At 38.6% G+C, this 25,194-nt stretch overlaps 1 protein-coding gene and 1 long non-coding RNA gene across 4 annotated transcripts in view; one reads left to right on the top strand and one right to left on the bottom strand.

The window, feature by feature from the left end:
• Positions 1–19,768, bottom strand: part of ZC2HC1A (zinc finger C2HC-type containing 1A) — a 65,644-nt gene extending 45,876 nt beyond the window's left edge. For all 3 annotated transcript variants that reach the window (XM_061439049.1, XM_061439051.1, XM_061439050.1), the window contains exons 1-3: positions 19,592–19,768; positions 4,050–4,123; positions 1,867–1,983 (exon numbers count right to left, since the gene is read on the bottom strand). In XM_061439049.1, the coding sequence (XP_061295033.1) occupies positions 1,867–1,983; positions 4,050–4,123; positions 19,592–19,607 (207 nt within the window). In that variant the 5' untranslated portion in view covers positions 19,608–19,768. The remainder of the gene's footprint in view (positions 1–1,866; positions 1,984–4,049; positions 4,124–19,591) is intronic.
• A 7-nt stretch (positions 19,769–19,775) lies between these two features.
• The window catches only part of LOC133260561 (uncharacterized), a 55,944-nt gene continuing 50,525 nt past the window's right edge, over positions 19,776–25,194 (top strand). The window contains exons 1-2 of the long non-coding RNA XR_009740861.1: positions 19,776–19,861; positions 24,434–24,569. This is a non-coding gene — a long non-coding RNA (uncharacterized LOC133260561). The remainder of the gene's footprint in view (positions 19,862–24,433; positions 24,570–25,194) is intronic.

The following is a 25,194-nucleotide window of genomic DNA, read 5'->3' as shown; positions in this document are numbered from 1 at the left end:
CAAATTGCGAACATCTGCTGGACCATGGAAAAAGCAAGAGAGTTCCAGAAAAACATCTATTTCTGCTTTATTGACTATGCCAAAGCCTTTGACTATGTGGATCACAATAAACTGTGGAAGATTCTTCAAGAGATGGGAATACCAGACCACCTGATCTGCCTCTTGAGAAATTTGTATGCAGGTCAGGAAGCAACAGTTAGAACTGGACATGGAACAACAGACTGGTTCCAAATAGGAAAAGGAGTATGTCAAGGCTGTATATTGTCACCCTGTTTATTTAACTTCTATGCAGAGTACATCATGAGAAACGCTGGACTGGAAGAAACACAAGCTAGAATCAAGATTGCCGGGAAAAATACCAATAACCTCAGATACGCAGATGACACCACCCTTATGGCAGAAAGTGAAGAGGACCTCAAAAGCCTCTTGATGAAAGTCAAAGTGGAGAGTGAAAAGTTGGCTTAAAGCTCAACATTCAGAAAACGAAGATCATGGCATCCGGTCCCACCACTTCATGGGAAATAGATGGGGGAACAGTGGAAACAGTGTCAGACTTTATTTTTCTGGGCTCCAAAATCACTGCAGATGGTGACTGCAGCCAGGAAATTAAAAGACGCTTACTCCTTGGAAGGAAAGTTATGACCAACCTAGATAGCATATTCAAAAGCAGAGACATTACTTTGCCAACAAAGGTCCGGCTAGTCAAGGCTATGGTTTTTCCTGTGGTCATGTATGGATGTGAGAGTTGGACTGTGAAGAAGGCTGAGTGCCGAAGAATTGATGCTTTTGAACTGTGGTGTTGGAGAAGACTCTTGAGAGTCCCTTGGACTGCAAGGAGATCCAACCAGTCCATTCTAAAGGAGTTCAGTCCTGGGATTTCTTTGGAAGGAATGATGCTAAAGCTGAAACTCCAGTACTTTGGCCACCTCATGCGAAGAGTTGACTCACTGGAAAAGACTCTGATGCTGGGAGGGATTGGGGGCAGGAGGAGAAGGGGACACTAGAGGATGAGATGGCCGGATGGCATCACTTACTCGATGGACGTGAGTCTGAGTGAACTCTGGGAGTTGGTGATGGATAGGGAGGCCTGGCGTGCTGCGATTCATGGGGTCGCAAAGAGTCAGACACAACTGAGTGACTGATCTGATCTGATCTGATCACTAGGAAAAGCTATTACTACTGAAAACAGTTTATTTCAAAAATATATAAATCAGGCCTCAAATTTTGACTACTACACTAAAATGACTCTCAAAAAAAAAGTCAAAATATTTATGTGATTTATTCTTAGCAAATAAAATATCATGATAGGTGGTATTAAGGAGAGATTAGCTAACATAGGAGATCCCTTGCTTGGTTTCAAAGAAGTAAGCAAGCTGACAGTGGTCAATTTGTGGACAATTGAGCAATGGATAAAACTTCTCCCTGGAAGGCATACTAAGATCACAAATGCTGAAAAATCAATCAAGATAATACTTATTAGGCTAAAGCATTTGTAATTAACAGCTTTCCTTTTGTATACTATATGGATTATGCTACTAGTAACAGAGACATAAACTATAGCCAAAGTAATGAACAATGAGTTACAATGAACATGTGTAGACTTTTCAATTATTTCCAGCCTATAGCTCAGGAACTGACTCTCCAATGCTACGAAAACCTCACTGTAGTTGGACAGTACTTGGGTACTTTTGGTACAGGAAAAGGGAGCTTTTGCTGAAATTCAAAATAAACAAGTTTATGATAACTTCTAAACTGAGAACATGACACAGATTTCTGCTTACTCTTCAATCTTAGCATAACAGATAATTACTTTTTTCATTACACATAGCAGCAAGGTTTATACTATTCAAAAGGTCATAGAATTACCCTAGGTTTAAGAGGTTTTACTGTTGGAATATCAGTTCCTTCAGCTCTTTGTCTGCTTGAATCAAAAGTCTTCCGTTTTTTAGTGGCAGTTTTCTGGCAAATAGGTCCATGTTTTTTCTGTTCAAATAAAGAAATACAACACATCATTTTCTTTTCTACAGAAAGACTATAAAATTTTAATTGTCATTAGAGACCAGTTTAAAACCTGAAGATAAATAATAATAAGGCATAAATAAGACATTGCTTAACTAAATAGCTAAATATATATATATATATATATATATATATATATATATATATAAAACATGCTACAAGTCTTCTCACAACAAGAAAATATAAATATTCTCCCAAAATTTTATTGCAAGTTATTTCATATTCTCCTGGTTTTCACACTGCTAAGAATACGGAAGCTAATGCATGTAAGACACAGCCTTTTAAGTGGGGGCAAAAAAGTTATCTTTATTACTAAATACCTGAAAATAAATACTAGAAAAAGGAATGTAAATGGAAAATGTTTTAGCAATAGGATTACAAAAGCTAACATAATAATAATAGTTTGGCTTACTCTACTCAAGCTCACATAACAGTAGTTTGTTAAGACAGCACAAGACAAGGTGGTCGGTCATGTTTCTGTCTTTTCTCCACAATCATCTCTCCCCCTTTCTGAAACTCATTAAGGATTTTTCTTGTGCTATCTAGTCTATAGTCCATTCCTATAGTTCTTTTATATGTGTAATTTTTTAAAATTATGGTTTCCAACTCATTTAAAGCCATTACAATGGAAGCTCTCTTAATTGATCTCAAATTAACTGGATAAATCATAGTTCTCCTTCCCCTAAATAAAACATGTTGACTAACAACAGAGAGTATACTAAATGCACTTTTTTCTTTTCTGTTTTGATAAACAATGAACAAGTTGGAAATATTAAGCTTTATCTAGGAAAATAGGAAACAGAACCATTTGACTCCATGTTATAGAGCCTCTAATATTTTCAATACAAAATCAATACTCAATTGTTTTACATAGTTGTAAAACACACTTGTTTTCGGATTTCATTCTGACAAACGCAATAATTATAACTATTAGAACAAAATTTCTTATATATTGGGGAAAAAACATGGTTAACAGGCAACTTTCTAGAAATGGCTGTCCTCATATTGAGCAGTATATATCAAAAGAATGTAGCACCTACTCCAAAAACTGATATACAAACTGACAGTGATTATTTAAATATTAAATAAATGAGGGCCAAAAAAGATATACCACCCCCTACCCCCGTGAAAACTCAGCTTAAAGTTTTGAAAATGGTTTGAAAAACAGTGAATCAATGACAACAAAAAGTTACTTAAGTAAGTATGGAGAAGAAAGGATTAAAGAGCTGTTAAGAGAAGTCTGTAGTCAGGTGGCCATTTTGGATCAGTAATTCCTTCTCACTGCTTTAAAGAAAAACTGGAAATAGTAAGGATGTAAAATAAAATGTGACAGAACTCTAAACAGCAGAGCCATACTCAGAGAAAAATCTTCATTCTAAATGAAAATATTCATAAATACCTATTTATATTTGAAGTTAAAACAGAATATATGATATATTGATTTTTTCTTATTCTCTATTTAGCTAGATATTTTATATTAACATAAGATGTGCTTCTATTTGTATTTGCATACAAATGTATTTGCATTCTAAAGAATGCATAATGTGTTTTAGGAACAGTTTTAATTAAAATACTTTTTCTTTGGGATATTTCAAAAATACATAAGAACTGATAAAATAGTATAATTAGCTCCATTTACTGATCCCCTGCCTCAATAATTACCAACATTTAAACAATCTTATTTCATCTATCTCAAGCCCCGGCTTTTTGTCCTGAGGTTTAAAGCAAATCCAAAACATCATATCCTTCTGCTTCTTTAAATACATTATTTTAAAGAGTATTTCTAAGAGTATTTTGTTTTGGTTTCATCAACAGCCACACAAGGGAAGGAATACTTTAATACCCTAACAGAGGAGTTTTAAAGACCAATCAATCTCTGAAGCAAAGAGAGTACTCTGCAAGAACGAATAGATGGAACTGGTACTCTTGAGCAAAGAACATTAGCCAGTATCTCTTTATATATCTTGCCACTGTTCTGAAGTATTAAACCACTAAAGCTCTATCAAACACCAAAGGAAAAAGGTACTCACCAATGCCACTGGAAAGAATGTTCTTCCACAAATCTTGCAAGGTAACAATTCTCCAACTTGGACACTTCCATTTTCTAGAACAGAAAAGAATGTAGTCAAAATATTCAATGGCTCTTACTGTTAAACGTCTAAATTTTAGTCTTTACTTAATTTCATATACAAGTGGTCTGCTGCTGCTTCCGAAAAACAGTTGTGTCCAACTTTGTGCGACCCCAGAGACGGCAGCCCACCAGGCTCCTCTGTCCCTGGGATTCTCCAGGCAAGAATACTGGAGTGGGCTGCCATTTCCTTCCCCAATGCATGCATGCAAAGTCGCTTCAGTTGTGTCCGACTCTGTGAGACCCTATGGACAGCAGCCCACCAGGCTCCTCCTCTGTCCACAGGATTCTCTAGGCAAGAATACTGGAGTGGGTTGCCAATTCCTTCTCCAATATAAGTGATCAGTTCTTGTGAAAATGTCTTTTGTTACTTTGAAATAAGCAACTTTACCAATTAAAATGCACAAGACTTAAAGTTATCAGTGGTCAAAAGGCAAATGCTGAACACAGAATCTGTAATTTAAAAATAAACAAACCGAAACTGCTGAAACTGGTTTTGTTCTACTTTAACCAAATCAATTTGTCATAGTCTCTTAATTAATTACAGGCTGTCTCTATTGTAAATTACTAAAGTTTAAAAACAAAATTTATCTGAAGATTAATGTATATTTATCTTCAAAGCATTAAAAAATAACATTGGTGGCTACAGTGGGCTAGAGAAGATGACTAGGAAAATCCTGAGTTTACCTCCTTCTGTGAGCACAACAAAATTTCAACTATTTACAGAGCGGCTATCATGAGAACCCGAAGACTAGCAGAAACAATCTTCCACAACTAAAGATAAAAGAAGGAACTCTAATGAGACGAGCAGGAGAGGTGGGGAACACGGTGCAGTCCAGACCCACACCCTCAGGTAGGCTACCCACCAACACAAGAATAATCACAACTGCAGAGGTTCTCCCCAGGGAGCAAGGGGTCCAAGCCCCACACTGGACTCCTCAATCCAGAGAGTCCTGCAATGGGAACATGAGAGCCAATAATGTTTAGCTTTGAAGGTTGGGGGCTAACTTTCAAGGGATCTGAGGGCTGTAGGAAACAGAGACTCCATTGTTAAAGGACTCACACAAAATTTGCATGCTCCAAAACACAGGGCAGAAGCAGTCATTTTAAACTGTCTTGGGCAGGCACACACGTGCATCTTGGAGAGCCTCCCAGAGAGAAGCAGGCAATCAGGACTCAGTGGCAACCATATTTTAGAGCTCCCTCTAACAGGAGGAATGCTAATGCCAGCAAGAAACATTATGGAGTCCTGCTGCTGCTGCTGCTAAGTCACTTCAGTCATGTCCGAGGTGCCATTGCCTTCTCCCTTATGGAGTCCTACCTCTAGCTTATTAGTGCCAGGACCCAGCCCTGCCCACCTGTTACAGTCTGTTACAGTCCCAGGGACCCACAGGCCAAGCAGCTAACTGCAGGGACACAGCTTCACCCAACAGAAGGCTGACAGAGACCACCAGGCGCCTTGATTCCCCCAGCCTACCACGGACCCAGACCTATCACCAGAGAACCCAAGACCCAGCTCCACCCACCAGAGGGCTGGCACTAACTTCAGGACCTGGCCTGACCCACCAATGGGCAGGCATCAGCCACTGGACTCCCTTGGCCCCAAAGCTGCAGATCTGTGGGCTGACAGCATCTGTGAAAACCCTCCAGCCAGCCACATCAGGATCTACCCAGCTCTGCCCACCAGTGGACCAGCACTAGCCTTGTAAGCCCAGGGTACAGCCACCTCATAACCTGGGCCTACCACCGGCGCAGTCTGCATCCACAAAGGCCAAGCCTACCAGTCAATTGGACCAGGGACCATCACTGCCAACTAGACCACTCAGAGCAATCAGCCCACCGTATCAGAAGGGCCTATGAGGCCACATAAGGGGCACTTCTGAAACATAAGGCTCTGGTGACTAGAATAGTGAGCTGCTGGGAGGCACAGAACCTTTCCTACAAAAGACCACTCCAACAAGATCAAGAAATGTAACCAACATACCAAATAAATAGAAATAAAAACAGCAAGTTAGGCAAAATGAGGAGACAGAGGAATATGTTTCAAACAAAGGAGGAAGATAAAACACCAGAAGAACTAAGGGAAGTAGAGCTAAGGAACTCATCCAGTAAAGAGTTTAACATAACAATCACAAAAATGCTCAAAGAACTTGGGAGAAGAATGGCAAAACACAGCGAGAAGTTTCAAAAAGAGTTAGAAAATACAAAGAAGAATGAAACAGAGCTGAAGATTGCAATTAAGTGACATAAAAACATACTGGAAGGAATCAACAGTAGATTAAGATGATATAGAGGACTGGAACAGCAAGATGAGAGACAGTAGTAGAAATCTCTCAAGCTGAACAGAAAGAATTTAAAAAATGAGAACAGTTTAAGATACTTTTGAGACAACATCAGGCACACTAACATTTGCATTATGGGAGTTCAAAAAGAAGTGAGGTGCAGAGAACATATCAGAAGACAAGATGGCTGAAAACTTTCCTAACCTGGGAAGGGAAACAGTCATCCACGTTCAGGAGGCACAGAGAGTAGCCCCAAACAGAATCTACCCAAATGGACCACACCAGAAAACAGTGTAATTATAATGGCTAAAATTAAAGACAGAGTACTAAGAGCAGCAAGGGAAAAGTAAATAGTTACATACATGGGAATGTACATAAGATCATAAGTTGACTTTTCAGTGGAAATCCTGCAAAATAGAAGGGAATGTACATGACACATTTAAAATGATGAAAGGAAAAAAAATCTACAACCAAAAATACTCTATTAAGCAAAGCTATCATTCAGGTTTGAAGAAAGATAAAAAGTTTTCCAGACAAGCAAAAGTTAAAAGGTTCAGTACCATGAAACTAGCTCCACAAGAAATGAAAATGGACTTCTCTAACCAAAAAACAAAAAGCCTCACCTAAAAATATTAAAGTTAGGGAAGGAAAAATCTCACTGGTAAAAGCAAATACACTGTAAAGGTGGCAGACCAACCACTAATAAAGCAAGTAGAAAGATTAAAAGACAGAATTAGTAATCTCTTCCATAGACAGAATAAGTAGTTGAGAAATATAAAAATCAAATTATCTAGAATATGATGTCAAAAACATTTAACATAGAAGGGGAATAAAAACACAGGATTGTTAAAATACATTCAAACTAAAGAGGACATCACATCAACTTAAAATAGCCATAGACAGATTGCTATTGAAACCACAAACTGAAAAATCTATAACAGACAAAAACACAAAAAACTGACAGGAATCTAAACATAATACTCAAGTTATCAAATCACAAGGAAAGAGATCCAAAGAAGAAAACAAGACTAACAAACAAAACTACAAAATAAACCTGAAAACAATTTCAAAAATGTCAATGAATACATACCTATCAACAATTACTTTAAATGTACATAGACATAGAGTGCTATAATCAAAAGACACAGAGTAGCTCAATGGAAACAAAAACAAGACATTATATATGCTGCTTAAGAGACTCAATCAAGATCTAAAGGAAAACATAGACTGAAAGTGAAGGGATGGACAAAGGTATTCCACACATACAGAAATTTATTAAAAAAACCTAAGCAGTAGACTTATATCAGACAAAACATACTTTAAACTACTGTCTGTAACAAAAGACCAAGTAGGACATTATCTAACAAAGAGATCAATCCAAGAAGCTATAACAATTGTAAATATATATGCACTCAACAGATACACCTAAATGCATAAAGTAAATATTAACAAACAAACAAGCAAAAAAGAAATGGACAATAACACAAATAACACTAGGGGACTTTAACAAAAACTAACCTACATCAATGAACGTATCATTCAGAGAAAATTCATAAGGAAACACTGGCCTTAAACCAAATGGTCTTAACATATATAGAATATTATATCCAAAAGCATCAGAATATACTTTTCAAGTGCGCATAAACATTCACAAACCACGTAACAAGTGGTTGTTTTGTGGTAGACCACAAACCAAGTCTCCATGAATTTAAGAAGACTGAAATCATATCAAGAAACTTCATGCTGAGACCAGGAATCAACTACAATGGAAAAAACTGTCCCAAAACACCACAAATATATATAACTAAACAACTAATGGGTCACTGAAAAAATCCCAAAGTAAAAAAATATCTGGAGACAAATGAAAACAAAAAACACAATGATCCAAAATTTATACTTGCAGCAAAAGCAGTTCTAAGAGGGAAGTTTATAGCAATACAAACTTATCTCAGGAAATAGGAAAAATTTCAAATAAACAACATAATCTTACACCTAAAGGAACTAGAGAAAGAAAAACAAAACTCAAAAATTAGCTGAAAAGAAATCATAAAGAAAATAGAACTAAATAAGAGACTAAAAATGATTTAAAAAATCAATTAAAATACAAGCTGGTTCTTTTAAAAGATAAAAAAAAATTGATAAAACTTCAGCAAGTCTCATCAAGAAAAAAAGAGGGCTCAAATTAAAAAAAAAATAGAAATGGAAGTGGAGACGTTATACCTAACACTGTCTCAACAAAAACTATGGAATCAATACCACCATGCTCTGTGGGAAAAAAAGAAAAACCTTCTGCTCCCTTAGCTCTGCTGGAAGCTGGAGGGTGCTAGGCCCCTGTGTAGTAGTGCATAGAATTCTAGCTTTTTTCCTCCTTTCTCTGTATATTGGGCTCAGAGATTACACTGTGTCTCTATGTGAATATGGACAGTTAGCATTTACCAACATGTATCTGTCTACTTTCTCTTGTTTAAAAAAAGAAAAAAAAACTTAAAAAAATGGGGTTATAGAAGGTCAGCAAAGGGTGGGTTTGAGATGTTTGGGTGGGTTAAGTGGGCATTTTGACAACATGGCTTCTTCTTTGGCATGTTTAATTGTGATGTTTAACGGACATCCTTGCAGTTTAAGATGACACTTTTAAAATAAAATTCTCTCCTAATGAAAAAAAAAAAAAGAGAGAGAGAGATTACCATGAACAGTTAAATGCCAATAAAATGGACAACTTAGAATATATGGACAAATATAATATCCCAAGACTGAATCAGTGTTCATACTGAAATCTTGTCACCTGTGACAAAATGGATGAGCCTAGAGGGTACTATGCTAAGTAAAATAAGACAAAGACAAATTCTGTATACTTTCACTTAGATGCGGAATCTAAAAAACAAAACAAATGAACAAACTTACAAAACAAACATAGTCATAGACACAAAAAACAAATAGATGGTTTCGGGGGTGGGGGGTGGTGAGGTGGGGCGGGAAATAGGTGAGAGAAATTAAAGCATACAAACTCTAAGTTACAAAATAAATCAGTCACAGGTATGAAATGTACAGCATGGGAGATACGGTCGGTAATACTGTAATATCTTGCATGATGACAGACGGTAACTAAACTTACCATGGTGATCATTTTGAAATGTAGAGAAGCATCAAATCACTATACTCTTGCACCAGGAACAGAAATAGTTTTATAGTCTTTATACTTCCCAGTACTTTATACTTCCCAAAGAAACTCATAGAAAAAGAGATCAGATGCATGGTTACCAGAACTGAGGACGAAGGAAGATGGGAAGCTGGATGAAGGTCATCAGAAAGTATAAATCTCCAGTCATAAGTAAGTACTAGGGATGTAATGGATAATATGATAAAGATAATTAACAGTTCTATATTGTATACCAAATTTAAGAGATTGGATCCTGGGAGTTTCTCACCAGAAGAAAAAAAAAACTTGTTCTTTTCCTTTTATTTTGTATCTATGTAAGACGAGAGATGTTCACTAAATTTACTGTGGTAATCATTTTATGATGTATGTAAGTCAAATCATTATCCTGTATCCCTTATACAAGTGCTCTATGTCAATTACATAAACAAAACTGGAAGGAAAATAAGATGAAAACAGATGCTACAATTTGGATGATGAAGCCATTCTGGGGATGGATAGTGATGATGGCTGCACAGCAATGTGAATGTACTTAATACAACTCAGTTGTACACTTAAAAACGGTTAAAACTGTAAATTTTATGTTATGTCTAGTTTTCCACAATATAATGGTTTTAAACTAAAAAAAAAAAAAATAGGAAGAAATAATAGTGAAGATTAGTGAGGTGGCTTCCTAATGATTAGGGAGTCTCGAATAAAAAGAATGTTGTCCCTACCAACCACAGAAGTATTATGCTTTAAGGAAAAGATCACCTAGTTACTATGCATTATGTGAATTGTTGATTTTTTCATACACATAATATTAAGATTCACTGGACCAGCAGATTGAGATAATCTGACATTAATGAATCTGACACAATTCATTAAATAAAGAAGTTTCTGCAATTTTCACAAAATCAAGTTACCCTAATGCATCTTTCATGAACTTTCACACTACAAATTTCATCATAGACACACATACACACTCACTGCATTCTTTGGAATCTACAAAACTAAGTCAATTTGTCATTTTATTTTCTAGCCAAATACCACACCTAAATTTACTTCTATACCTGTAATTTTCATTAAGATGACATAGTATCCTTATCATATTTTCTGCTGAATACATTGGGAAAGGAATACATCAAGGCTGTATATTGTCACCATGCTTATTTAACTTACATGCAGTCTACAGTCTACGCTAAACTTATATGTTTCGTATTTACATCATGCGAAACACCGGGCTGGATGAAGCACAAGCTGGAATCAAGATTGCCAGGAGAAATATCAATAACCTCAAATACACAGATGACACCACCCTTATGGCAGAAAGCAAAGAGGAACTAAAGAGCCTCTTGATGAAAGTGAAAGAGGAGAGTGAAAAAGCTGGGTTAAAACTCAACATTCAAAAAACTAAGATCATGGCATCTGGTTCCATCATTTCATGGCAAACAGATGGGCAAACAATGGAAACACTGATAGACTTTATTTTGGGGGGCTCCAAAACACTGCAGATGGTGACTATAGCCATGAAATTAAAAGATGCTTGCTCCTTGGAAGAAAAGCTATGGCCAACCTAGACAGCATATTAAAAAGCAGAGACATTACTTTGCCAACAAAGATCCATCTAGTCAAAGCTATGGTTTTTCCAGTAGTCAGGTATGGATGTGAAAGTTGGACCATAAAGAAAGCTGAGCGCTGAAGAACTGATGCTTTTGAACTGTAGTGTTGGAGAAGACTCTTGGAGATTCCCTTGGACAGCAAGGAAATCAAACCAGTCAATCATAAAGGAAATCAGTCCTGAATATTCATTGGAAGGACTGATGCTGAAGCTGAAACGCCAATACTCTAGCCACCTGATGCAAATAACTGACTCACTGGTAAAAAACCCTGATGCTGGGAAAGACTTGAAGGCGGGAGAAGAAGGGGACGGCAGGGGATAAGACAGTTGGATGGCATCACCAAGTCGATGGACGACATGAGTCTGAGCAAACTCCAAGAGCTGGTGATGGACAGGGAAGCCTGGTGTGCTGCAGTCCATGGGGTTGCAAAGAGTCAGGCATGACTGAGAGACTGAACTGATTTTACTGATGGTTAAAACTTTTATCAGAAAACTACTATCTTTTAGAAGTGACAAACTCATGATAAAATTACAGTTATTGACTTCATATATATGTTGTTGCAAGGCATTTATTGAGTCCACAGAAAACTTATCAGGAGAATCAAAACAGACATTGGTGGGAACACAATCAAACAGTAACAGAAGAATGCTTTGTTCTTGCATACTCCAGGTGTCCCTCTGCCCTATTTCAGTGGCAGAGAGTAACTATTTGTCATTTCAGGTGGAAGTCAATGCCTGGATGGTGGCAGTTAAGCTGTGAACAGTACAAAAGCATAGCTAAGCTTTGCCTGATCTGTCCTTTCCAATACCAAAGACTAGGTTATTTAGGGATATCAAAGCAACTTCATTTATCTGGATCACTTAATTCCATTAATTATCCAGAAAGCTGAGGCAGTTGCTGGCAGCTGAATCCATTAGATACATGAAGATCAGAATGTCTTCATAATGACTGTCAAAGTGATACCACATACTACTTGCCTATTTATAGTTTTCATGTCTTCCTTCAAATTCCAAACAGTGATTTAAAAAGGTATCAATATAAAATGCTGAATAGTACCACATGTTACTTGCTTCAAAGTATATTTTAGTATTTCCTTGTTAAATAGATAACAAAACAAAATCTTTTGAAAATTAACTGTTAAGAAAAATCAGTTAACACGTGGAAATAATGTGAGTGCCTACTTGAGTCCCTACTACTTGCCAAGCATGTACCAAGCAATAGTGACACAAGGGTAGAGACATACAATCACTGCTTGATAAAGCCAACAGTCTACACGCTTTACTTCTCTGGTTCTGTATCTAAGAACCAAATCCTCTTCCATTTTTTCTTTTTTTAATACAAAAGCTTAAAACTTAATATAACAGCAACAAGAATACTACCATAAAATCAACTCCTGGGATTAATTCCTACAAGTCATCAAACACGTTCAAAGAAAATTATTATCACCAAAGGCATAAAAAAGAGGAAATACCATTACAGAGAAAACATTTTAAATTATTTCCAAAAACAAGAAAAAATTAAAAGTCATTACGTTATTCAAAATAAATAGATATATAAATTTAGTTTTCTCTTATACAGCATAGCCCTATAATCCACAAAGTATGTCACATGTGTTGGCATCAACATCCCCTGGAAAGAATGTCTACAACAGGTCATGATAAGCAGCTTAGGCTTTAGTCGTGAAGCCACTGCTGCTGCTGCTACTGCTAAGTCACTTCAGTCGTGTCTGACTCTGTGTGACCCCATAGATGGCAGCCCACCAAGCTCCCCTGTCCCTGGGATTCTCCAGGCAAGAACACTGGAGCAAGAACACGAAGCCACAATTTGTCCTAATGGCAATGTTCTAATATTCTTTACAACAGAAAAAGCACTGGACTCTGTCTCATATTATCTAAGTCAAGTCTCAGCTCTGTCACTTAGAACTATGACTTGCTGGGCAAGATAGTAAACCTCTCTAAGGTTCACAATTCCTCTTATATAAAATAAGGATATTAGATTAAATGACCTAGGAGCACCCCTTCTAACTCTAATACACCATAATAAATAAAGCATATTTAATAAAATCTACCTTAAAAGTATATGGATAATAAGACACCTCCCTTACTGATGTTATATTTAAAAAAGAAAGTTGGTCATAAATAAGAATGATTAAACCGACTGACCAACTGCAAGATGTCGAGGAAGTGACTTCCACTTGTCTATACACAGAATTGAGAATCTGCGAGGACCTTGAGCAAAGAACATGTCTCTCTCCTTGTTGGAAAAGTTTTCACTAAATGAACTATAAGAAAATGTATGAGTAGTCACATAGGTAGCCTCAAGTTTAATATCTGTTAAATGAAGATAGTATCTGCTCAATCTACCTTAAAATTCAAGAGGATCAACTGAGATGTTATACATAAAAATGCTTCACAAGCAATAAAATAAAAAATACTACTCTCCAGGGCATGAGGCAAACTCTACTACTCTCTCCTGAGTGGCAAAAGCTGTATGGTTGAGGCTGTTTGCTATCCACTTGAAACTATCATAACACTGTTAATCAGCAATACTCCAATATAAATGTTAGAAAAAAAAGATCTCAATAAACCTCTCTTTTGAAGCACATGGCAGCTGTTTTCCTACTTTCCCCCTACAACCCTTTTTTAAAATTGAATTACTTCCAGGTCAATGATCTCTAATATCTCGTAAGCTATTCGTCTTTCAGCTCATCCTAGATTTCAATATTTCACAGTCACCCTTAACCTACTCAGCACACAGTCTTCACCCTTCCTTCACTTTAGTGACCTGCTCTCCAGGAAAAACAACCACTGCTAAAACAACTTAGAAAGCTCCACCTCTGGACTCTTAAAATACACAAGAGCTCTAACGACAGGCTTCTACAATCTACTTCTTGGTCACTTTCTTGATCTCAGAGTGACTTGCATTTTCTTGATAAGCCATTCCTAGCGGTACTTCCATTCCTATCCATTCTGCACTTGACTAGTCATTTCCACTACTTCTACCAATCACCCTCAAATCCTTTGCTTATGGTTAAATGTTTGGAAAATGCTAAACAAATAGGTTTTCTTAGAGTAGAACTTAGTCTTGAGAGAGAAGAGATTTAGTATGCGTTATTTCCCCAACAGAAATCCTTTCTGTGCCTAGAAGTTATTTAGGACCAATATCCTGAGTAGCATATTTTTTGAAACACTGGCTTACATTTACTAACTCCTCTCTACCTTTCATTCACTCCCAATCTGAAATACAGGCAAGCTTTATCAGGACTAAACACTGTATTAAAATAGACACATATGTTGATTCAACAAGTACTTATTGAGCACCTACCATGAGACAGGAACTGTTCTAGCAATTAGGCAAACCAAATGAAATTCAGTATGAAATGGATGAAAACAGGATGAAATATGAAAACAGGATGAAAAGAGGGATGAAATTAGGCAAACAAGATGAATCAAAGACCCTGATCTTACCAAGCTTCTACTCTTTGGGGGGGGGGGGGAATCACTTTTTTTCACTACCTGACATTTTATATATTTACCTGTTTATACGGGCTTGGTTCAGATGGTAAAGAATCACCTGCAATGTGGGAGACACAGGTTCCATTCTTGGGTCAGGAAGATCCCCTGGAGAAGGGAATGGCTACCCACTCCAGTATTCTTGCCTGGAGAATCCCAAGAACAGAGGAGCCTGGCAGGCTACAGTCCATGAGGTCGAAAAGAGTCAGATACGACTGAGCTACTAACACTGTTTATAAAATGTTTTTTAGTGAAAAGCACAGTGCAACGACAGAAAAACAGAACAGAGTAAAGAGAGAGAAGACAGTCATAATATTATGTGTGTGTCTGGGAAGCAGATACGATCAGGTAGTTTCTTCAATAAGGAGACAAAGACCTTAAGAGACAGAAGCAACTGATTACCATTAATCTGTTAATTGTCAAACTGAAATGCCTCTTGAATCCTCACCTTACTTGACCTTCCTATATCATGAGACTCTGCTGACCAATCCCTTCTACCTTTAAAGCCCTTTCTCTCTTAGCATCAGTGATATTTCTTTCTCCTAAGTCCAAGTGTTTCGGATTTCATAAGCCAGCAGGGTTGCAACTGGTTAGTACCTAGGTCTCTAAGAATACCAAGTGCTACAGGCTTTTTCCAGCATACTCAGTAAATATTCATTCTCCCCTCTTCCCTTTCTTGACAATTTTTAAGCCTTTTTAAAGACTGCCCCCTACTCTAGTTTCCTTTCCTGCTCAACCTTAAAGCATCAGTTCCCCCCAAGTTTTTTTCTTCATCTTGTTAAATATAGCTTCGCTGAGCAAACATACCTATTTTCTGTCACTAATAAGCTAATGACTACTAAAAACTCCAGATAGATATTTACAGGCAGCTATAAAACTTTTCCACCAGATATGCCCCGAGTACTATACAAATACAACATTTCTAAAGCCAAAATCATTACCTCATCTTCCAAACTTGTCCTTCTCTTGGTTAAAGATAGTATTACGTTTTAGTCCAAGCTACAAAACTGCTTTATCCTTGATTCCTCTTCCCTCCCACATCCAGCAGTTCTATTTCATCTCTCCATCACCGAAATTTCTCTACCTATCTCCCCTTTTTAATTTCTGCTGCTTTTGCCTTAGTTCAAATCTTTATCACATATACACATTTCCAGCCTCTCCCTTCTCCAGTCTATTCTGCTGCCACAATTATCTAGTGAGATTGCCCACAACCCCTTCCAAGTCTGCTATGTTTTACCTACACTGAACTACTCTTAAGGTTCTAGCACACTTCCTGGGATTTTTATCCATCCAATAAACAAACACTAAAGGGGGTCTCCTATGTACTAGGCAGTTTGCCAAATGCTTAATATATGTTACATCATTTAATACTTAATATAGTTCAGGTAGATTGGAGTGTATTAGCTCCAAAGCTAAAAAGAAACAAAGTAAGGATCCAAGCACACATCTGTCCAATACATTGGCTATTAAAATAATACGGCATCAAAGTCAGTACCCCCCAAAAAAAAATGAATCGAGATAAATTAGTAAAGATGATGAATTAATTATCAGTTAAACCAGTGCTTAGATTAGGGGAAAACGAACAAAAACCCCTAAAGGGACAGCGTGGCTTTCTTCAACTACATCAAGAGCTACATTAGAAAAGAGCAATCAAACTTTAATCAAGTTTTAGAGGGCAATACCCTAAGGCCTACTAATTTTAGCAGTCCAAAAGAGGACTAGGCAGGAAGATCTGTCACAATTGTTAATAATGACTTATCAACATATTATGAAAGGAATGACAATACATACGGATAAAACCTGCTTAGGGTTTGTCCTCTCTCCATTTTACAGATGAAAAGCTTAAAAGAGATTGAACTTTTCCAGGTCTAGAACTACTTTTATTTCCTTTAGACATACCTATAGTGCATGGTGGTGGTTTAGTCGCTAAGTTGTGTCAGACTCTTGAGACCCCATGGACTGTAGCCTGCCAGGCTCCTCTGTCTATGTAATTCTCCAAGCATAATACTGGAGTGAGTAGCTGTTCCCTTCCCCATGGGATCTTCCCAACCCAGGGATCAAACCCAGGTCTCCTTCACTGCACCTGGATTCTCTACCATCTGAACCACCCGGGAAGACCAAGAATACTGGAGTGGGTAGCCTATACCTTCTCCAGGGGATCTTCCCAACTCAGGGATCGGACTGGGGTCTTCTGCATTGCAGGCAGATTCTTTACTAGCTGAGTTACCAGGGAAGCCCCAAGAATATGATAATCTTCAATAAAATTTTTCAGGAGTCCATATGTTTTCTGATTTTACAATCAAGTTTAGTCTTCTAACTGGCTTCAATTAAAAACATGGGTTTAATTCCTTTTAATTTAATGCCAAGCAATAGTGTATTTGCTCAATTACTATGGTAAAGAATCCTTCTGCAATGCAGGAGACTGGGGTTTGATCCCTGGGTGGGGAAGATCCCCTGGAGAAGGCAATGGCAATCCACTCCAGTACTCTTGCCTGAAGAACTTCTTAGACAGAGCCTGGCAGGTTACGGTCCATGGGGTCGCAAAGAGTCAGACATGTCTGAGTAACTAACCACACAAGCACACATGGTATGTATTAAGCAAATTCTCAAAGATTTTCTACTGAATACTGCAATATGAGGTTCATTAGACACCTTTGATATGCTAGATTTTAATTTCCAATAGGGAAAAACTCTATCTTTCACTGTACCAATGTATCACTGTTTATTAAACAAAGTCACAGAGGAATGAATTAATGAATTCCTCATTAAGACTCAAAGTTCTTCTTTATAAAGTATGACTCAACAAGGGCTAAATTTTTAAAAGGAGGAGGAGAAAAAGAAAGGCACTAACTTCAAGAAAAGTCTCTGAGAGCTTTTATTTTATTAAAATAAAAATTTTTATTACCATTTGAAATTACCAATATTCAACTGTTTTGCCCTAGAAAAAGAATAATTTCATACATTGTAACCTAATTCATTATAATTAACACACAACATTGTTAATGACAGCAACTTAATTTTGTTAAAAAAAATTAAATGAGTAAAGAAGTACTGTTTAACATGAAACATCACAAGCTGGACTCCTAAAACAAACACCCATGATAACATAACATATTACAGCAGAATTCATGTTTTTCTTCACCCATGTAATTGAGTATCATAATAGGTTTTCATTGTATTTTAAAAGCATTCGTGGTAAGATTTCAAAAGTAATATCAGCACTGCTAAAACATAAGAATCACTAAAATGTAGGCTCAGTGAGAAGAGCGCTTTGACTTTTTATTTTTTCCTGCATCCCCAGGGCCTCTCATGGACAAAGTCATTTATCTAACAAATATTTAATGAACACCTACTTTGTGTCAGACATTGTTTTAGATGCTTAGCATAAACAAATGAAAAGTCAGATGAAGATCTTTGCCTCAATTACAAATGCTAAATAAAATAATAGAAAAATAAAGCTTCAGAAAAACCATTCTAAAGCACTGTATGTGTATTAAAATAACTTCATGAGAAATGCAGGACCCATGATCCTATGCTAAAATACCATATGTTTGAAAATTCATTAAAAAAAAAAATAAGCTGTCTCCAGGAGTTCTCTAAACAAAAACACCTGAGTAAGGAATATCATTACAATTCCTACTTCATGGAAACTTTTGAGTGATCTGCCTAAAATAAATTAGCAAAGAACAAGAACTTCATTTGTTATAGTACACTGCAGCTGCACACAAATAGAAAATCATCACAGGTCTCGATTATCTATGATCCTCAAGGTGGTTAGTATGAGAGCATCACCTAGGAGCAAGAGCATGAAATAATATCATATTCATTACTGTATTTGCTTTTTGGTGAGACTAGGTCACTGCAGAAAGTTATCAGTTATTACTTTTCTTTTCATAACACAACTTAAAATAATTTACTCTCCAGCATACAACAATACACAGAGCTCAATGCCTCTGTTTATTAATTCCACCTGAATCTATGTAAATTAAGAGGAGGAAAAAAAGCAAAATCATTGCAACAGTATCCCTCCGTTGTGTTAGGGTTATTCTTCTTCAGAAGGATTAAGCACAATTTGAAAAGGAATCTTGAAACCGCTGTTGCTAATGCTGTTTTCTTTTTTTTCTTTGTTGTCTTTAAGCGAATGCTGTATTACACCAGGATAACACAGGTAAAGAGAACAGACAAGTGAAAAGAATTGGGAACAAAGCAAAATCTGGCGTCCTGCTACAGCACAAAGATAAACCCAAAGATAAAGAATCAATGTTGGCTTTTCCTTACAGAGTTCTCTTGAATAAACCCTTAAACCCTTCTGTTAACCTATTGTCCTGGCTCTAAAACTGGCCAGTGACACTTCCTCGGGAGATGCTCTCGGCACCCTTCCCATAAAAGATGCTGCAGAAATGGAAAAACGGTTACCTAGGGAAACCAAGGAAAGTGGCCAAGGAAAGTATCAGCAGTTCAAGGCTGGAGACACACCCCGGGGCTCCAGCAAAGGCTGGCGGTAGGGAGGCGGCAGACATGAATGGAGAGTCCACTTTGCAAGGAAAATAAAATTTGGTCAGAGGCTGTTATTACCAATAGGACACTCAGGTAGTGAGGCAGACCAGAAAATGGTAGGAAGGGATTTGCAGGCGTTTACCAGAGGCAGATCAGGCTCGTGGGGTAGGGCGGGGGAGCGCATCAGGTATAAACCGTTTGAGGAGGGGCAGCCTAAGGATCATCAGCTCGACAGTGTCTGGGGCTGCAGAGAGCCCAATCATCCCAGCCTCCGAAGGAGCGGCGGGGTCCACCGCTATGGAATCTGCCCTTGCCTCCCCGGTACGGAGGTCCAGGGTAGACCCTTCCCCCGCCACCCGACCCCCAGGCGCCCCGCCCACATCCTTTCTTCTCCTCACCTTCCAGTCCCTCCATTGCGCCAACGCTTCGAGATCCACCAGACTCCTTGAGCTGCACCCGCCACCGCCGCCGCCGCCCAGCTCCGGCTGTAGCAACCCGGCCGCGCCTCCCACCTGCTAATATTCCGAGCTCCCATTGGTCCGGCGCGGGAGGGGCGGGGAGATACGAAGGGGCGGGGCCTCACGAAGGGGCGGGGCCTCGAGGTGGCCCGCCTCCTGCCGCCGTTGCGCGGAGGCAGCCCACGTCCGCGCTTCAGTAGCGCTTCTCCGGTGAGTCTGCACCGCTTTCGGTTGTATCTTGCCGCCGTACGGCGGCCTTTGTTCGACTCTCGCCTTGTTTTTCTCACGTCTTAGCCTTTTGTTTAGAATATCTCAGCACCTCAGGGTTCCCATCAGCAGTCCCTCAATCAAGTGCAATTCTGAATTGCCATCTATCCCTCTCTGAGGACTTGAAGCAAACACGCAAACAAACCCCGCGTCTTACACACTCTTGAGCAGCACCCTCTCCATTCCCCGCTGTGTAGTCACATTTCACCGGAGTGTATTTCCTAAACTTTTCTCTGCACACACGGATATGTGAGTCTTCGGACCGTTTTTCTACAGAAATCGTACTTTCTATCTGGAATTGTAGAACTGAGATTTCTCTCGGCCCTCAGAAACAATTTCCTCAGCAGAAAAGCTTGGGCGGAAAATTAAAGTGAAACCCAGAGCTGCCTTCCTCTTCGGCTACTTTTGGCCTTCCCGGGCCCCAGACTTGGAACTAAAGTAGTCGGTCGGCGCCCCAACTGAGGAGGTACATAAAACTAGGTTTGATCAGGGAGTTTAGGGGCGAAACTAATCTATATATGACAGATGGAAGCCTGTTTCTGTCAAAACCTCTTGGGATGAAGGTAACTGCAAAACTAGCTAAAACCTCTGCTTAACAATCTAACACATTTCCCCAGAACTAAATGTCTTTGAAAATTTGATTTAGCGGTAATAAGCCATCTCATTGGCTAACTCTAGTATACGTCTTGGCAATTTGTCAGTATTAATGTAATTTCCGTAACAAATCTTACATGCTGCTGCTGAGTCGCTTCAGTCGTATCTGACTCTGTGCGGCCCCATAGACGGCAGCCCACCAGGCTCCTCCGTCCCTGGGATTCTCCAGGCAAGAACACTGGAGTAGGTTGCCATTTCCTTCTCCAATGCATGAAAGTGAAGTCGCTCAGTCGTGTCTGACTCTTAGCGACCCCATGGACTGGAGGCTACCAGGCTTCTCCGTCCATGGGATTTTCCAGGCAAGAGTACTGGAGTGGGGTGCCATTGCCTTCTCCTTCTCCTATTACTCCGTTCAGTTGCAAAATGTTGACATCATATCTAAAGTTTGTCTGCTTATAAAAGTATGTAACTTACAAACCAGAAGCCTTTATGAAGCAAAAGTTCTATTCTCCATCCAAGAATGCCTTATAATGGAGTAATCTGAGTACATGGGGCTTCCCAGGTGGTGCTAGTGGTAAAGAACCCAACTGCCAAGCAGGAGACATAAGAGACTCTGATTCGATCCCTGGGTCTGGAAGATCTCTTGGAGCAGGGCACAGCAACCCACTCCAGTATTCATGCCTGGAGAATCCCATGGACAGAGGAGCCTGGCAGGCTACAGTCCATAGGGTGGTGTGGGAAATTAACAGGATGGTGCCAGTTAGGCTCTCTCGCCCCATGTTCTCAGGGCCTTCTCACCCATGTTCTATAAACAATGGTTTTGCATGATTATGTAACAGCCGAAATCACATATAGCACTGCACGTTTGCTTCAGGAGGTACTCATTTTGGGCTACTTTGTGTGGTGGGCCTGTGCAAGCTTCAACATGAAAGCCCTGGTTGCTGCTGCACTGGGGCTACATTGGAGAAACGTCATGGTTATGTTACATGAGGTTATGTTATGACTCTGTTATGGCTTCATTATGGTTATGTTGTGGCTGTTGCTATGGCTGCTGAGTCAGCCAGGAGAGAGACTGTGATATGGCTACCGTGCCAGACAGGCGAGAATAAACCTGTCTGCAGTTCCATGGCTCCTCGAGTCTCCTTCCAGCCTCAGCTGGCCCCTTGCCTACCCTGGGTTCAGCAAACAGTGCAAACAGTGTGAACAGAGAGACAACCAGTGCAGGAACAGGATCAGCAATACAGGTGGCAAAGAGTTGGACACAACTGAAGCAACTTAGCACGCAGACACGAACAAGCACCTGAGGACTACACCATCTCTTTTGGGGAAGGTGATTTTAGTATGTGTGAATGTGGTGCAGTCTATCTCTGATATGGACTCTTGAGACATGCCTGTCTCAACTCCTCCCCTCCCCCTAGTTCTGCTCTGGTTCTTTGATTCCTCTGAGATTTGAGATCCTAGGCCTAATTGGCCAGCTCACAGCCTTGCCTGCCATTTAGTCACCGGGGAGTGAGTGGGGAAAGGTCCTTTGGTGCTGCTAAGACTAAAGTTAGAATCGGGAGGGGTGGGGGATGGGAGTGCTTTAAACGAGCACTAAAAAGGAAAAACCACCATTGGAAAAAGCCCCAAAATAGAGAAAAAACTTACTTACTTTACAAATCACAAGTTCTTGAACTGAAGTCAAGTCACAAATGGAATTGGCTGATACACACCCTATTGGGTATAACTGCTACAGTAACAACAATACAGTAACAACATCTGCTACAGTAAAAACAATAATAATGGTAATAGTAATGATTTTGAAAAATTATATGAGGCATGTTTTAGGTCCTTTTCATATAGACACTTATCTAATCTTCAAAACAACTCTACAAAGTAGATATAATTTTCATCTTTTAGAATTCTTGAATTTCTAGAAGTCTCAGAGATGAAATTTTTGCTAATATTTATGCTCTTAGTGAATGGTGAAAGTGAAAGTTGCTCCGTCGTGTCTGACTCTTTATGACCCCATGGAATTCTCCAGACCAAAATACTGGAATGGGTAGCCATTACCTTCTCCACCAGATCCTCCCGACCCAGAAATAGAACCAGATTCTCCTGCATTGCAGGCAGATTCTTTACCAGCTGAGCTACATTAACTTGGATTTAAATTCTAGTCTGTCTGATTCCACCTGTAATGGATGATTTCATGACTCCTCACCTCCTCCTCATCTTGCTTTCTAATTACTTAAATGTAAATTCAGATAATTCAGATTGGTTATTCAAGGTGTATTTGTGTAGGTATAGCTACTGTGAATCTTAACTCTCTAAAATGTGCCTGCCAATCTTTAGGAGTAATGTTCTCTCAACACTCTTATCTACCCTGGCTTCTTCAGCTTTCCCTGGTTTTGACCCCTGGGTGAAGAAGACAATTTCTTATCTGCCTTTCCTTCCTCTGCCTCCTACGTGCCTGGCCCAAAATTCTCTTTGGTCTTAATGCACTCTTCTGGCTTTTCTTTTTCTTGATCTACTCCATTTTTCTGTGACATATTCATTTAACAAATATTTGTTGAGTACCTACTGTGCTTCAGGCCCTTTTCATTTCGAGCCAGTCATTAAAATGAACAAAGCTCAGTCTCTCCTCTATGTTCCAAATCTTTTATCATTCATAATTTTTTTTATCTTGCCAGTGATCTTTTAAGCTAATGATAACATTCATAGAGGAGTGTGAATTAAAGGTCTTCCCATATCCCTATCATAAAAAAAAGAAAACAAAGGTTCAGAGATGTTTACTGACTCTATCCAGATTACAAAACTACTAAGTAGCTGAAATAGATACTGCACCCTTGTCTGATTACATCATATCCCTGATTCTTTCCACTTCACATTACTTTCCCTTCAACCACCATTCCCCGGAGTCCATCCACATCTCATCTGCACCTTCCAAAGAGCTGAGCAAGCTACATATATCTTCTTGTTTCAAAGCTCCAACTTCCTGTTGGATCTTACACAAAGATCAATTCCCCTTTCAGAGATATCCTTTGGCACTCATTCAAATCCTTTTCAGAATACAGCTGAATGAGATTCTGAATCTCAATTTATATACCCACTGACCCACCACAATTTAATAAATAAAAATTTATTTATACATTTAGCAACCATAACGAAAATGATAATTTTCATCAAAAACAAAAGGGACATATTTTTTCTTAAATCTGGGGAGAAATGACTAGATTAAAGAACCATATTCTGAGTTAGCTCTTATTAGTTTATTTAGTTTTATTTTTAGACTGAAGTAAAACAAAAAGTTTTATGTGTTCAGGGACATAGTTACAGTACTGAATAAGAAAACATTAAGAAAAGGAGAAAAGAAGATCCTAAGGCAGACTTTATTGCCTTCATTGATTGGAGGGTTACTCCATTCACAGTGTGAAAGTGATTATTCTACTTCTTTCTCCTCTAGTTCTATAAAGAACTCCATTTCTTTCAGGATTCTCTGCTCTCCTCCACTTTCAAAACTAATTCCTAGCTGCAAAAGAATGAATTTTTTTAAACCTTCAATTATGATCACATCTCTCCATCTCCGGCCACCATCATTCCAAATCTGAAATTAAAATCTATTAATTCAAATTCATATTGAGATACTCCTACATGTGTAACACTGTTCTAGGCACAACAGGGAGCTCCGAAGAAGTCTCTTTGGTTTCCAGGAAGATAACATCTAGTAGAGGAAGCCTGAGCAAGACATAATACAGAGCAATAGAGGACAATATATTCAATGGACTATTAAGTTGAGGTCCAACTTATAAAAGTAATTGGTTCTAAATAAACATTCATTTAGAGATTCGCCTATGCTACTATATAAAACACTAGTTTATTGCTTCCAAGTGCTGAAATGTATTTTACCAAATACATATACCACATTTTATTTATTCCTTCCAGCAGTGATAGGCACCCAGCTTCCTCTAACTTGCAGTTACAATGAACATCTTTGTGACTGTCCCCTTATGAACCTGGGATCAAGTTCCTCTGGGATGCATCCCTGGAATAGTGGATTGCTGGATCACCTTCATTTCCAGTAAGTATGCCCAGATTGTTCTTTGCAATGTCTGTACCCAGTGTATCCTGCCACCAGCACTGTTTAAAGAGTACCCATCTTCCTGTGTCTATTTAATACTGGCTTAGGTCTAATTTTTGCCAGTCTACTGAGAATCAAGAATTGGGAATCTCTTCATATACTTGTAATTCATATATTTGTAATTGTATTCATATATTTGTAACACAAATATTTGTCTTACAAATATATGAATATTATACAATTATATAAATATATGAATAATTTGTATTCATATATTTGTAATTCATATTTGATTTTCAAGGAATTGTCTAATTTAATCACTGTTTTATGAGGTTTCCCTGGTGGCTCAGTGGTAAGGAATCCACACGTCAATGCAGGAGACAAGGGTTCAAGTCCTGGTCAGGAAGATCCTCTGGAATGGGAAATGGCAACCCAGTCCAGTATTCTTGCCTGGGAAAGCCCATGGACAGAGGAGCCTGGTAGGTTACAGTGCATGAGCTCACAAAGAGTTGGACATGACTTATTCACTGAGCATGCACACATGCATCCCTATTTTATGTTGTGATTCTCATCTTTTTGTTACGGATTTGTAAGTTTCTTAGTATATTTTAGATTTTAAGCTCTT

Source organism: Bos javanicus, chromosome 14, assembly GCF_032452875.1.
Source record: "Bos javanicus breed banteng chromosome 14, ARS-OSU_banteng_1.0, whole genome shotgun sequence".
NCBI classification, from domain to species: domain Eukaryota; kingdom Metazoa; phylum Chordata; class Mammalia; order Artiodactyla; family Bovidae; genus Bos; species Bos javanicus.
Note: the sequence above shows the minus strand (reverse complement) of the source record. Positions and strands in the feature narration are given on the sequence as shown.